Below are 13,078 nucleotides of genomic sequence, written 5' to 3' on the forward strand. Positions count from 1 at the left end.
GGGATCATCGGTGAGGGATATGATCAGCTGGGTGTCATCGGCGTAGGAGATGTTGAGGTTGTGTTGTCGTGCGACGTGGGCGAGGGGGGCCATGTAGTTATTGAACAGTGTCGGGCTGAGGGAGGATCCCTGTGGGACGCCGCAGATGATCTCGGTGGTTTTGGAGCGGAAGGGTGGGAGGCGGACTCTCTGGGTTCTGCCGGAGAGGAAGGATGTGGTCCAGGCCAGGGCCTTCTCTTGGATACCGGCGTCATGGAGGCGTGCTGATAGGGTGCAGTGGCAGACCGTGTCAAAGGCTGCTGATAGGTCCAGGAGGATGAGGGCGGCTGTTTCTCCTTTGTCCATCAGGGTCCGGATGTCGTCAGTGGCGGCGGTGAGGGCGGTCTCGGTGCTGTGGTTACTGCGAAAACCGGATTGGGAAGGGTCCAGGATGTTGTTAACTTCGAGGTAGCGGGTCAGCTGTTTGTTGACAATCTTCTCGGTCACTTTTGCCGGGAAAGGGAGCAGGGAGATGGGCCGGAAGTTCTTGAGGTCCTTGGGGTCCACCTTGGGCTTCTTCAGAAGGGCGTTGATCTCGGCGTGCTTCCAGCTTTCTGGGAAAGTTGCTGTCTCGAAGGAACAGTTGATTGTTTTCCGGAGGTGGGGCGCGATGGCTGCGCTGGCTTTGTTGAAGACGTGGTGAGGGAAGTGGTCCGATGGGGATCCGGAGTGGATGGAGTTCATGGTTTTGATGGTGTCTTCGTCGCTGACGCTGGACCAGACGGTCAGGCGACTGGTGCGAGTGGTAGTCGCAGGGGTGGTGGACTCAGTGGTGGGTGCGTGGGGGTCGGGGTTGAAGTTGTCGTGGATGTCGGTGATCTTGCGGTGGAAGAAGGTGGTCAGGGAGTCACACAGGTCTTCAGATGGCGGGATGTCGTTGGTGATGGAGCTGGGGGTGGAGAGTTCTTTCAAGATGCTGAAGAGCTCTTTGGTGTTGTGTGCGTTGTTGTCTAGGCGGTCCTTGAAGGCGGTCTTCTTGGCGGTTCTGATGAGTTGGTAGTGTATGCGGGTGGCGCTCATGAGGGCGTCGTTGTTGTTCTCGAGGTGGAAGTTCAGGTCCCCGAGGAGGATGTAGTCCGTGGAAGCGAGGGTGTGGGTGCGGATGAGGTCGGCGATGGTGTCACTGAACTGTGGGCGGGGTCCAGGAGGTCTGTAGATGAGAGTTCCTCTGAGGGTGGTGTTGGGTGTCGGTGGGGATCTTGGAAGTGCATGTGCTCGGCGGTGGTGAGGGTGTCCCCGGTGTTCGTTGAGATTTTGATGGAGTCTTTGTGGATGATGGCGATTCCTCCTCCCACTCCGTTGGTGCGGTCTCTGCGGGAGATCTTGTAGCCCTGTGGGATGGCTATGGCGATGTCTGGTGCTGAGGTGGCGTTCAGCCAGGTCTCCGTCAGGAAGGCGATGTCAGGGCCGGTGGAGTCTAGGAGGTCCCAAAGTTCGATGGCGTGCTTGCGAGCGGTGCGGGTGTTGAGGAGGATGCAGCGGAGGTGATTGGGTTCTCTGGCTGGTGGAGTGGAGGGTTGGATGCTGGTGAATCAGCAGTTCTGGCAGGTGAAAGGGCCCTGGGTGCGTTTCGGGGTGGCCCGGTAGCAGGGGTGGTCACGTCTGGTGCTGAGTGCGTGGAGGGTGCTTGCGTCGTAGTGCAGTCTGGCGTGGCGGGGTTGCGGGTTCCAGGGGTTCTGGTCCTGGGTGCGGTCCAGGCGCGGACGGGCACAGACGGGCTTGCCTTAGGCGCGCCAGTGGCGCGCCCGCTTCGCAGCCTCCATATGAGGGCAGAGGGAGGGAGGAGCAGCTGGGAGGTGGGAGCGGGCGGCCAATGTGAGTGAAGGGGGCGGGGCTCAGCAGCGAGGGAAAAACCCGGGCAAAAGACAACGGGAGAGGGACAACAGAGCACGGGGGTACAGAAAGCAAAACACAGGGGCACAGAATGAAAAAACGAAGTGGCACAGATGCCAAGCGCAGGGGTACAGAAAAAAAGGGAGCGAGTAGTCAGGCGGCAAAAGCGTCAACGGAGGTTCAACCCACAGGGGGCTGCGTGCCAGATGGGGGGAGCGACCTGCCTGGTGACAGGGTCAAAGGTCGCTCTCTACCACCGCTTCACGGCCTCCATATGAGGGCAGAGGGAGGGAGGAGCAGCTGGGAGGTGGGAGCGGGCGGCCAATGTGAGTGAAGGGGGTGGGGCTCAGCAGCGAGGGAAAAACCCGGGCAAAAGACGACGGGAGAGGGACAACAGAGCACGGGGGTACAGAAAGCAAAACACAGGGGCACAGAATGAAAAAACGAAGTGGCACAGATGCCAAGCGCAGGGGTACAGAAAAAAAGGGAGCGAGTAGTCAGGCGGCAAAAGCGTCAACGGAGGTTCAACCCAAAGGGGGCTGCGTGCCAGATGGGGGGAGCGACCTGCCTGGTGACAGGGTCAAAGGTCGCTCTCTACCACCGCTTCACGGCCTCCATATGAGGGCAGAGGGAGGAGCAGCTGGGAGGTGGGAGCGGGCGGCCAATGGGAGTGAAGGTGGCGGGGCAGCAGGGGCTCAGCGGCGAGGGAAAAACCCGGGGAAAAACCCAGGGAAAAACCAGGGGAAAAATGGCAGGAAAAGACGGCGGGAGAGGGACAACAGAGCACAGGGGTACAGAAAGCAAAACACAGGGGCACAGAATGAAAAAACAAAGTGGCACAGAAGCCAAGCGCAGGAGTACAGAAAAAAAGGGAGCGAGTAGTCAGGCGGCAAAAGCGGCAACGGAGGTTCAACCCACAGGGGGCTGCGTGGCAGATGGGGGGAGCGACCTGCCTGGTGACAGGGTCAAAGGCCGCTCTCTACCACCGCTTCGCGGCCTCCATATGAGGGCAGAGGGAGGGAGGAGCAGCTGGGAGGTGGGAGCGGGGCAGCCAATGGGAGTGAAGGGGGTGGGGCAGCAGGGGCTCAGCGGCGAGGGAAAAACCCGGGGAAAACCCGGGGAAAAAACGGCGGGAAAAGACGGCGGGAGAGGGACAACAGAGCACAGGGGTACAGAAAGCAAAACACGGGTACAGAATGAATAAACGAAGTGGCACAGAAGCCAAGCGCAGGAGTACAGAAAAAAAGGGAGCGTGTAGTCAGGTGGCAAAAGCGGCAACGGAGGTTCAACCCACAGGGGGCTGCATGGCAGATGGGGGAAGCGACCTGCCTGGTGACAGGGTCAAATATGTATGGTTGAATCATTATTCCTCATTTTTATAGATTTTTTTTTAGAACTCTTAGCACACTGTCAAAATGTTGTGAATATCTTTTAAGCTAACAACATATGAGGTATGTCTTTCTGGGTTTGTCAATGCTCATTTTTATTGTTTTTTTTTGTATTTTGTTAAGGTTGTTTAAACTCAGTCTAACACAGACACAGCTCATACTGCAAAACAAGTAGATTTATTATTTGGTCCCTAAATTAATATATTGCTTTGTTCCAGCCTCGATGCCAGCCAATCATGAAACGAGCCACCCAAGAGCATCCTGTGCGCACCTCTCTGGACTTGGAGCTGGACCTCCAGGCGTCCAGGACCCGACAGCACCGTTTGAATGACGAGCTGCAGGCCCTTCGAGATCTCCGACAGAAGCTGGAGGAAATGAAGGCTAAGGGAGAATCAGAGCTACCCCAGTTTGTTCTTGAAAACGAGAGATTCCAAAAGCTTTTGAAGCATGCTGAAAAACAGGTAATAGACATCAGAAATAGCATTGCACATCATTTTTACCATCAGATCAATAGGGCCTCATTTGTGATAATGTGTAATTTACGCCATGTGCAAGATATACTCTAGTATGAAGGACTTGTCAATATGTTATTTCTATTATGCTGTATACAGAAGCAAATAGCTTTCAGAAGTCACTGAAATTCAATTTTGCATACTAGATGTGAAAAAAGCCAGAGGTTGCTGACACCCTGCCCCACCAATCGCAGTCTAGCTAGTTTATGGAGTTCATTTTATTCTTGCTAGTGAAACACAGTCCAGTGAGGACAGCATGAACTATCCCACGAGTGAACCACAAGAAACACTTGAAAGTAATTCACCTGTTTCCCAGATTCGCGTGCAGAGCGAAGTTGAACAGTTTTTCTTGGCCAATTTCACTCAGCATGCAAATTTAGAAAAGGGATGGATTTCACATCTCCCACCCATTTGCATGTCCAAGATATAAACACACTTTTATTATTATTCAAACATGTGTATCTTGGTGGCTTTTTACTCACCTCTACATATAAGTCTTTTATATAGGCATATTTATCACTCGAACCATGGAAAATATATATGCACAACCATTTCACAGGCAAAAGTGAGGTGATTATATACATGTATTTCACGCCAATGCTCATAGTTAAACCTTTGCGAACCATGAATAACTTATGCGTCTGACATTACCTCTTCAACCCTTTCTTCATCCCAGTCCTCACTGTTTTGAGATAATGTCACCTTCTCTTGACCATCACCTGACTTAGCAAAAGAAAACTACTCCCCTTTAGACTCCACCTGCTAGTTAGGTGCATAAAGACATGGGGTACCTGTTTCACATCCTGTTTTTTTGTCTGCTTCTGCAGACTTTTCTTAGATGAACTAGCTGTGCTCCCTGTCACCACGTGAGTATGCTAGAAGTAGGACTTACTTCAGGGGCCAGATTCGAAAGAAAACACCATCAGGGAGCATACTCTTCCCACATTCCTCTTACCTTCCATCAACTAGATGAAAGAAAATCAGACTCTCTTTCAGACTTGCCTGTGCTGCATTATAGTCCTACTCTGTAGTGACTGACATTACAGTTCCTGGCTGACTTCCTGCAATGAGCGAGGGCTGGAGGAGGCTTGGCAGACGATGGAGCAAAAAAGGAGCGAGTTGAGAAGCTCTCATAAAAGAATTCAAGAAAAGGCCACACATGAGGTACAAAAGAATAATTTTAGATGGTTTAGATGATTGTGGGCTGGTTTGCTCTGCAATCCAGGTCTTTTTATTTGGGTTTTTATAAAGAGAGAAGGGTTATTTGACTTGCTGTCTCTCTTTTTGTTTTTATAATAATTTTGAGGGATACAAGTCCTTCTACTGTCTGCTGAGCTTAGAGGTGATGGACTGTCTTTGCTTTTGGCACCTTTTTTGACATAATCATAGCGTTAGATGCCTGAGATTCAATAAGATGGTATTTTACATTGTCTCTGACCAGATTAATTTCTTATTTCATAATCAACTTGAAGCATCTCTCATCAACACAACACTTCCCATGAAGAATAGGTTAGGGCTGGTAGTGAACATCACAAATTAATGAAAAGATCTATTCTTTCTGTGGATCTGATTCAGTCAGTAATGCTTCCCTTACTAAAGGTTTGCAGTGATCCACATGAGAGGATGGAGGAGAGCAATCTTTCTCTCAGGTTCCTTTTTAGTTCCTCACCCTCTTCAATTTCTTCTAAGGATGTTTTCCACACCCTTTTCAGTTTCATCATGGTGTTCCTCACAATATGATGATGTACTACTGAACCCCTTAAATACTTGACCGAAAATCTGCAGAGAATTACCAAGTACAAGTTCTAGGTTGTTTCAAAACGTTCCCAAAATTACAAGTCTGTCCTCTTCCTCGTCTGCCAATTAATCATGAGCCACATGATCAGCTGTTGAGAGAATGGAAGGACTTAGAAAAAGCATATCTTCAAAGATTTCTTGCCAAATGTTATCCTTTGGCCAAAGGTGATTTGTATTGTCCTGCTTCACTAAAGGTGGAGCCCATGTTATCTAATTTGACTGGAAGATCTTCGGTCATGGCAGATGCAATATGTATAAGACCCTAATCAGCCCTAAAGAAAAGTAATGCAGGTTTGAATCTGGCTATAAGTACTGATATGCATGTTTGCTCATCCAAGACCCTGGTCAAAGATTTCCAGACCACTGCACTTGTGTTCAGTATGGTGAAGTCTGCACTGTCTTATTGGCCTCGTATGGAACTACAAGGAAAATTCTTGTCAGATGTGCCTTATGATTTCTTCAAAGCTTCTGACTTGGCCCTCTGACACCAATGTAGCTACCCGATGTTAGATTCAATTAAGATATTGAAAGGCAGAAAGTGCTTAGAAGGCAGTTCAAATGTGTTTCTTTACTTTAGGAGTCAGTTGTTTGGAAGTCAGTTTTAAATGATTCTGTGTAAGCTTTTTAAAAATCAGAAGCTTGGAGTGATTTTTAAGTCCTAGCCGGAAGCTATTGAAACATTCCAAATATTGTCCCAGCCATACCAATGCTCCAGCTGGTTGTAGTCATTATAACCACCTTTCCTTTCGAAGTCAAGCAGTTGAATGCCCAGCCTCCACTTCTGGAAAGAACTGATAGTGGCTTTAGACAATGCCAATCAGGTGCCCAATGTTCTGCCGGAGGATGCATTTATACTTCTATCCAGTCACAGCTGATTCTATAAAGCACCCGAAGGGCCTGATTTGGATTTTGGCAGACAGGTTACTCCATCACAATGGTGATGGATATCTTGCCCACTGAAATATAAATCCCATTATTTCCTGTGGGATTTATATTTCGACAGATGGGATATTCGTCACCGTTGGTATGGAGTAACCCATCCGCTGAAATCTAAATCAGGGCCTTAGTGTTGGAGGTAGTTCTTCACAGATTTTGTTTGGACCGTGTGAAAGTTTTTGAGGGGATACCTGAAAAGGTTCAGAAGCAGGCCATTGTCCCTGCTCCTCCAGCAAACTTGAGACTTTAATCCTACTCCCATGGATTTCCATGTTCTGATGACCTGCTGACTAATCGATTTCAAGGTGTTCATAATGAAAGTGCACTTCAAATTGGAGACATTACATTACAATAGGTCATTCCTTTGGTGTTTTTTCCTGGGAATATTTATTGGTGATAGTTCTCCAGGATGTATACCTTAACATACAGATTCTACCAGATCAGAAGAAGTTTTCAAGATTTCCTGTTTTGTAAAGTAATCGGCAATTCCTGGTTTTTCCTTTCAGCATAACCTCAGCTTCCGGAAAGTTTACCAAGAATTTAGCTCCACTGGCATAGGTGTTATGGCTGGACTGTTCCCATTGGAGCAAGACTAAGGCCCTCATTACAACATTGGCTGTAAGTGCCGCTTACCTCTATGCTGACTGCCGCCAACAAACCGCGACCGCAAACCGCTACCCGTATTATGACCCACACATAGAAATCCGCCACTATACACCGTTACCCCAACAGAAATACGCCCACAGCATCATGATCCACGAATCACCGCAGCGGTCATTCAACCACGGTAAACCATTGGTGGTAACACCGCTGGGCTCAAAATACACACACACACATACAAAACTACACCACATTGGACAATTCAAACTACACACACCTGACACACCTACACCCACACCAATATAAAACAAACACACACAACCCACAACCCTTTATGACCCAAAGGTTTTGGTAAGTGAGACAGAGACAAGCCAGGAGCACCCACAGAATCAGAGCCACAAAACACCATCACCCATACACCATCCACGCACCTCACAGCACACACCCCAACACATCACCCCACACACCCTCACACATACCACTCACACTACACCCATGGAACCACAAAGACACCCCAGGTTTTCAGAGGAGGAGCTAAGGGTCATGGTGGAGGAAATCATCCGGGTAGAGCCACAGCTATTTGGATCACAGGTGCAGCAGACATCTATTGCAAGGAAGATGGAGCTATGGCAGAGAGTCGTGGACAGGGTCAACGCCGTGGGACAGCACCCAAGAACAAGGGCTGACATCAGGAAGAGGTGGAACGACCTACAGGGGAAGATGTATTCTGTGGTTGACTGGCGGTGAACCCCCCACCTCCTCCCTCACAAATAACAACATGGTAGGAGCAAGTCTTGGCGATCATACATGCTGAGGGCCTGGCAGGAGTAGCAGGAGGACTGGACTTTGGTAAGTCAAATCTTTACTACTTTATCCCCCACCCTACCTGCATGCCATCACAAACAACAACCCCTACCTGCACCCCATTACCCCACCACCTCACATGTACCCCACCATCACAACCCACCCATCCCAATACCAAGACCTGCGTGCAACAACAATGCATGAACACCAATCACAGACCTGCATGGACACCCATCACCACAGTATGCACACCAGTGACAATCACTTAGCCAAACCAATCACAACTCACACAAGCCAAATCTGCCTTGCTAATAACAACCATAGAGGGAAAAATACCCATGCACAAGATGGCACATGCAGAAACAATAATACTGCATTTACATCCCCACAGGACCCCCACTCAACGTCACCGAAGAGAAGGTGCCAACCACATGCAGACCCCACCCAGAAGAGGCCCATAGTGATGACAGCAGCTCTGCACGCCTGGATCACGATGATCAACTTGGCCCATCAGGGACCTCTGGACAGTCGGTTACCCAGGCACAGTCCCAAACCACCACAGAGCCTCCCCCTTCAGGAAACACCACCACAGCACCCACCCAGCGGGCCCATCCTTCTGTCCCCTGGACACGTCAATCAGCAGTGTGTCCACCACTACAGGGAACCCAGGTAGCCCCACAAACACAGGAAGATCAGGGACCTGGGGTCAGTGTCAGTGGGCACACGGTTCAGGGGGCAGAGGCACAGGACATCAAGTAAGAGGCGAGGACTGCTGTGTGACACAGGGAGGGCAAGCCCAGGGACCCGACTCTCCACGAGGCACTCACCAACATCCTGGGAGCATACCACCATTCCCAGGAGACCATGGGCCAGATATTGGCCAAGTTGCAGGAGACCCAGCAGCTGCAGGAGGGACAGTACCTGGGGATCAGGGAGGACCTGAGGGACATCCACACCACCCTGGTCACCATTGCAGGGTGCTGGCAGACATGGTCAACACCATGAGGGAGGCAGGGGCACACCAACAGGCCCCTGAAACTAGCCACACCGAAGAACAGCCCTCCACCTCCGCCGACGCTAGTGGACAGGAGGCCCCACCACAGGAACAACAGGCCACCAGCACCCTACCCACTACAGAAGGAGAACCACCACGCAAACAGTCCCTACGATCCAGGCAGAAGCCAGAGCACATTGCCACGACCCCCACCAGGAAATAAAACTCTTCTGATTGTCACCCTTGTGTCCCACTCTGTCACCCTGCCCACCTTGAACTGCCAATGCTCCCCTTCCCATGCCCCCTTGGACAATGCACCTGTGATACAAATAGACTGGACTCTACCCTGGACTTTCCTCCATCAGCAACCCAGACCATTGCAATACTCCAGCCACTTATTAGCACATAAATAAACATCCTTTGAACAAAATCAAATATGGAGTCTCGCAATTGTTTGACAAATGTATTAGTTTCACAAACTGTAAACTTTGCATTTAAATGTACTGTAATATTTACATAGGTATGACCTGTAGTGGGCAGCAGTAAACACACCAGGAGCCAGGGTTGGGCACAGAGACCTGCAAATAGAGATGCCAAAGGGTCCAGTAAGTGGCCATAGACCTAGGGAAATCAGGCTGCCATGTTCAATGTCCAACACAAAACTGCAATGGAAGGTGAAGTTACAGTGTCTTACCTCTGTGTCACTGGAAGCACTGTTGAATTAGTGTAGTTCTGTTGTCCACATCTTCCTCCTCTGCCTCCTCTTTGTCACTGTCCACAGGCTCCACCGCTGCCACACAACCATCCCCAAGCTCATCCTCCTGCAGAAAAGGCACCTGGTGTCTCAAGGCTAGGTTGTGCAACATGCAACGATGATCTGGCACACCTTCTTTGGTGAGTGGTACAGGGATCCACCTGTCAGACATAGGCACCGGAATCTGGCCTTCAGGAGGCCAAAGGTTTGCTCAATTATCCTCCTTGTTTGCCCATGTGCCTCACTGTAACGTTCCTCTGCCCTTGTCCTAGCATTCCTCACTGGAGTCAGTAGTCTTGAGAGGTTGGGGTAACCAGAGTCACCTGAAAATATTGAGGGATACCTGTTAGCCACACACTCACCCTTAGGGCCAAACCCACACCCATATATCTACATCAAATGGGTTGGGACCATAGGCTCACCTATTAGCCTCTGGAGTTGAGAAATCACATATGGAATTCTGCTATTCTTCAAGATAAAGGCATCATGCACAGAGCCAGGATACTTAGCATTGACATGGGAGATGTACTGGTCTGCCAAAGACACCATCCGCACATTCAGAGAGTGAAAGCTTTTTCTATTTCTGAACACTTGTTCATTTCTCCGGGGGGGGGGGACAAATGCAATATGTGTACCATCAATGGCACCAATGAAGTTGGGGATATGTCCCAGTGCATAGAAGTCAGCCTTCACTGTGGAGAAATCCTCCACCTGGGGGAATACGATGTAGCTGCACATGTTTTTCAGCAGGGCAAACAACACTCTGGTCAGCACGTTTGAGAACATAGGCTGCGACATCCCTGATGCCATGGCCACTGTTGTTTGGAAGGAACCACTTGCTAGGAAATGGAGCACTGACAGGGTGGCAGATATCTGAGATCAGGTCTGGCTCCAATTGGGCACACAGTTCTTGGATTGTGGCCCTAAAAAAGACTGTAGGTCAGGATAATGTGCCTGTCCTCCATTGTTGCCAGGTCCACCAGGGGTCTGTACACGGGGGATGTCTCCATCTCCTATACATGCTCAGCGGTTGAACTCTAGGGTGAAAAACGGCGAGCAGAAGGTCATATTCACACATATTTCAACATTAAATGCCTTTTTTGCTTTACAGAAACAGTATGTGAACTCGTAAGTCAGTTGATGTGCCAATGTCTGCTGTGACGCAGTTAGATGCAATGGCCTGTGCCCCCCTGAAATGGTGGTTGCCTGACCTGTGAGGTGGACAAATGGAAATTAGGTAATTCCGCTGCCATTGTGCACCGTTGCGGTCGGCTGTAGACGACGGTAGACGATGGCCGCGCAACACTGCATTGGTTATCATTGGGCCCTCTGGGGTCCAGGAGCTAATGGTGATGTACGCCGGCGGTGACGGTACGCACCGCTGCGGACATGACAGCCATTTTCTATCTGTGCACTCACTTGCTACCTGACCTTCAACAGGAGAGGACCTACTCTGCAAGTGCTGCTGTGACCTGTGTCTGGAAGTGACAATGGTTCAATGTCTGGGGAAAGGGCCCCTGCCTTCACTTTGGAGGAGTTGGAAAGACTGGTGGATGGGGTCCTACCCCAGTACCCTTTACTCTATGGTCCTCCAGACAAACAGGTGAGTACACTGTGAGCATGATGCATGGGCCATGAATGTATGGACTATTGTGTGTGTAAGCCTCGTGTAGGGGGGTCTGAGGGGTCCTGGGCAGAGTGCTGCATGTATGGTGGTTAATGTATGTGCGTAAGGGGATGGGTGGGATATGTTGGGCCATGAGTATAACAGAACGGATGGTATGACTAATACCTTTTCCTTCTGTTTTTTTTCTGCAGGTCAGCGCCCACCAGAAAAGGGCATTTGACATGCCATCGCCAAGGAGGTGCGAACCCTGGGGGTCTTTGACAGGCGGAGCACCCACTGCTGCAAACGGTGGGAGGACCTGCGCCGCTGGGCAAGGAAGATGGTGGAGGCCAAGCTGGGTCTGGCCTCCTAACTAGCAAGGGGTGCCCGCCATACTCTCGGTAAGGGGAAAACCAAGGCAGAGACAGAAGGGACAGTACCGACAGCGACACCTCCTCCGACGGCAGCTCCCTGGTGGTGGCAGACACCTCTGTGCCCACCCCAACTACAGGTACAGCCACTACGCCTGTCCGTATCAGCACCGCCCTCCCAGCAGCCCCTCAGCGTGTTTCCCGTGCCCGCTCACCCAGGAAGGTAGGCATCTCCTTCTCCCAGGCACCTCAGGCCCTGCCCCAGCCAGTCCTGCTGCCCTCAGTGAGGAGGCTATTGACTTCCTGAGATCCCTCTCTGTTGGGCAGTCAACCATACTGAATTCCATCCAGGGTCTAGCAGGGCATTTGCAACAACCAAATGCATACCTCGAGGGAATTCACTCTGGCGTGGCGGCCCAACAGAGAGCATTCCAGGCTCTGGCCAACTCACTGATGGCAGCCACTGTCCCTGTCTCCAGCCTCCCCCCTCAAACTTCCTCTACCCAGTCCCAGTCCCTTCAACCCCAGCCTCTTTCAAGCACACCTTCAGACCAGCAATCACCCAAATCAACACACAGAAGTGGCTCAGGCAAACACAAGCACCACACTTCATCTCACAGGCACTCACACAAGCACCATCCACAGGCAAACACACCAACATCCACTGCCTCCACTGTGTCCCCTTCCTCCTGCTCGTCCACTTCCCTCCCAGTAGCGTCTCCACTCACACCTGCATGCACTACATCCTCATCCACTACCTCCATCACCAGCACGCCTATCACTACACGCCCCTCACTGGCAGTCACCAACCCCACATCCATGCACACATCCCCTGTGTCCTCTTCCACTGTGTCTGTGACCCCTCCTCCCAAAGTGCACAAACACAAGCATTCATACACCCAGCAGCCATCCACCTCACAACAGCATCCAGCCCAGGCACCTGCACCCAAACACAGCAGACTGACACCTCCAACAACCACTCCCTCTTCCTCCACACCTAAACCTTCACCCTCTTCCCACCCCAGTGTCCCTAAGAAGCTTTTCCTCGCCACCATTGACCTACTCCCTACCCCTTCCCCTCCTCCCCGTCCTTCACCTCGGGCCAGCGTGGCAGGGAACCCAGCGCAGCACCTCAGCCACCCAGTCTACGGCCACTGTGGTTTCTTCAGCAACTGAAGGTGTGAGAGGCTCCAAGGAGGCACCCGTCAGCCCAGCCATTGTGCCAGCACCACCTGCCAAGGCCAAGAAGGGTCCGCCACCTAGCAAGGGCAAGAAGGGGACACCAGCTAGCAAGGGGAAGGAGGCACCACCAGCCAGCAAGGGCAAGAAAAAGACACTAGCTGGAAGAAGCAAGGAGGCACCACCATCTGTCAAGGGCAGGAAGGGGCACACACACCAGCCATGGCACTTTAGCCATTCGAGGCTGCAGGTGAAGGCCTGGAGG

At 51.1% G+C, this 13,078-nt stretch overlaps 1 protein-coding gene across 1 annotated transcript in view; it reads left to right on the forward strand.

Annotated features, from left to right (window-relative positions):
• Positions 1–13,078, forward strand: part of WWC2 (WW and C2 domain containing 2) — an 800,549-nt gene that overhangs the window by 758,059 nt on the left and 29,412 nt on the right. The window contains exon 21 of the mRNA XM_069199258.1: positions 3,479–3,721. Coding sequence (XP_069055359.1) covers positions 3,479–3,721 — 243 coding nt within the window. The remainder of the gene's footprint in view (positions 1–3,478; positions 3,722–13,078) is intronic.

Source organism: Pleurodeles waltl, chromosome 1_2 (genome assembly GCF_031143425.1).
Source record: "Pleurodeles waltl isolate 20211129_DDA chromosome 1_2, aPleWal1.hap1.20221129, whole genome shotgun sequence".
In the NCBI taxonomy this organism is placed as follows: Eukaryota; Metazoa; Chordata; class Amphibia; order Caudata; family Salamandridae; genus Pleurodeles; species Pleurodeles waltl.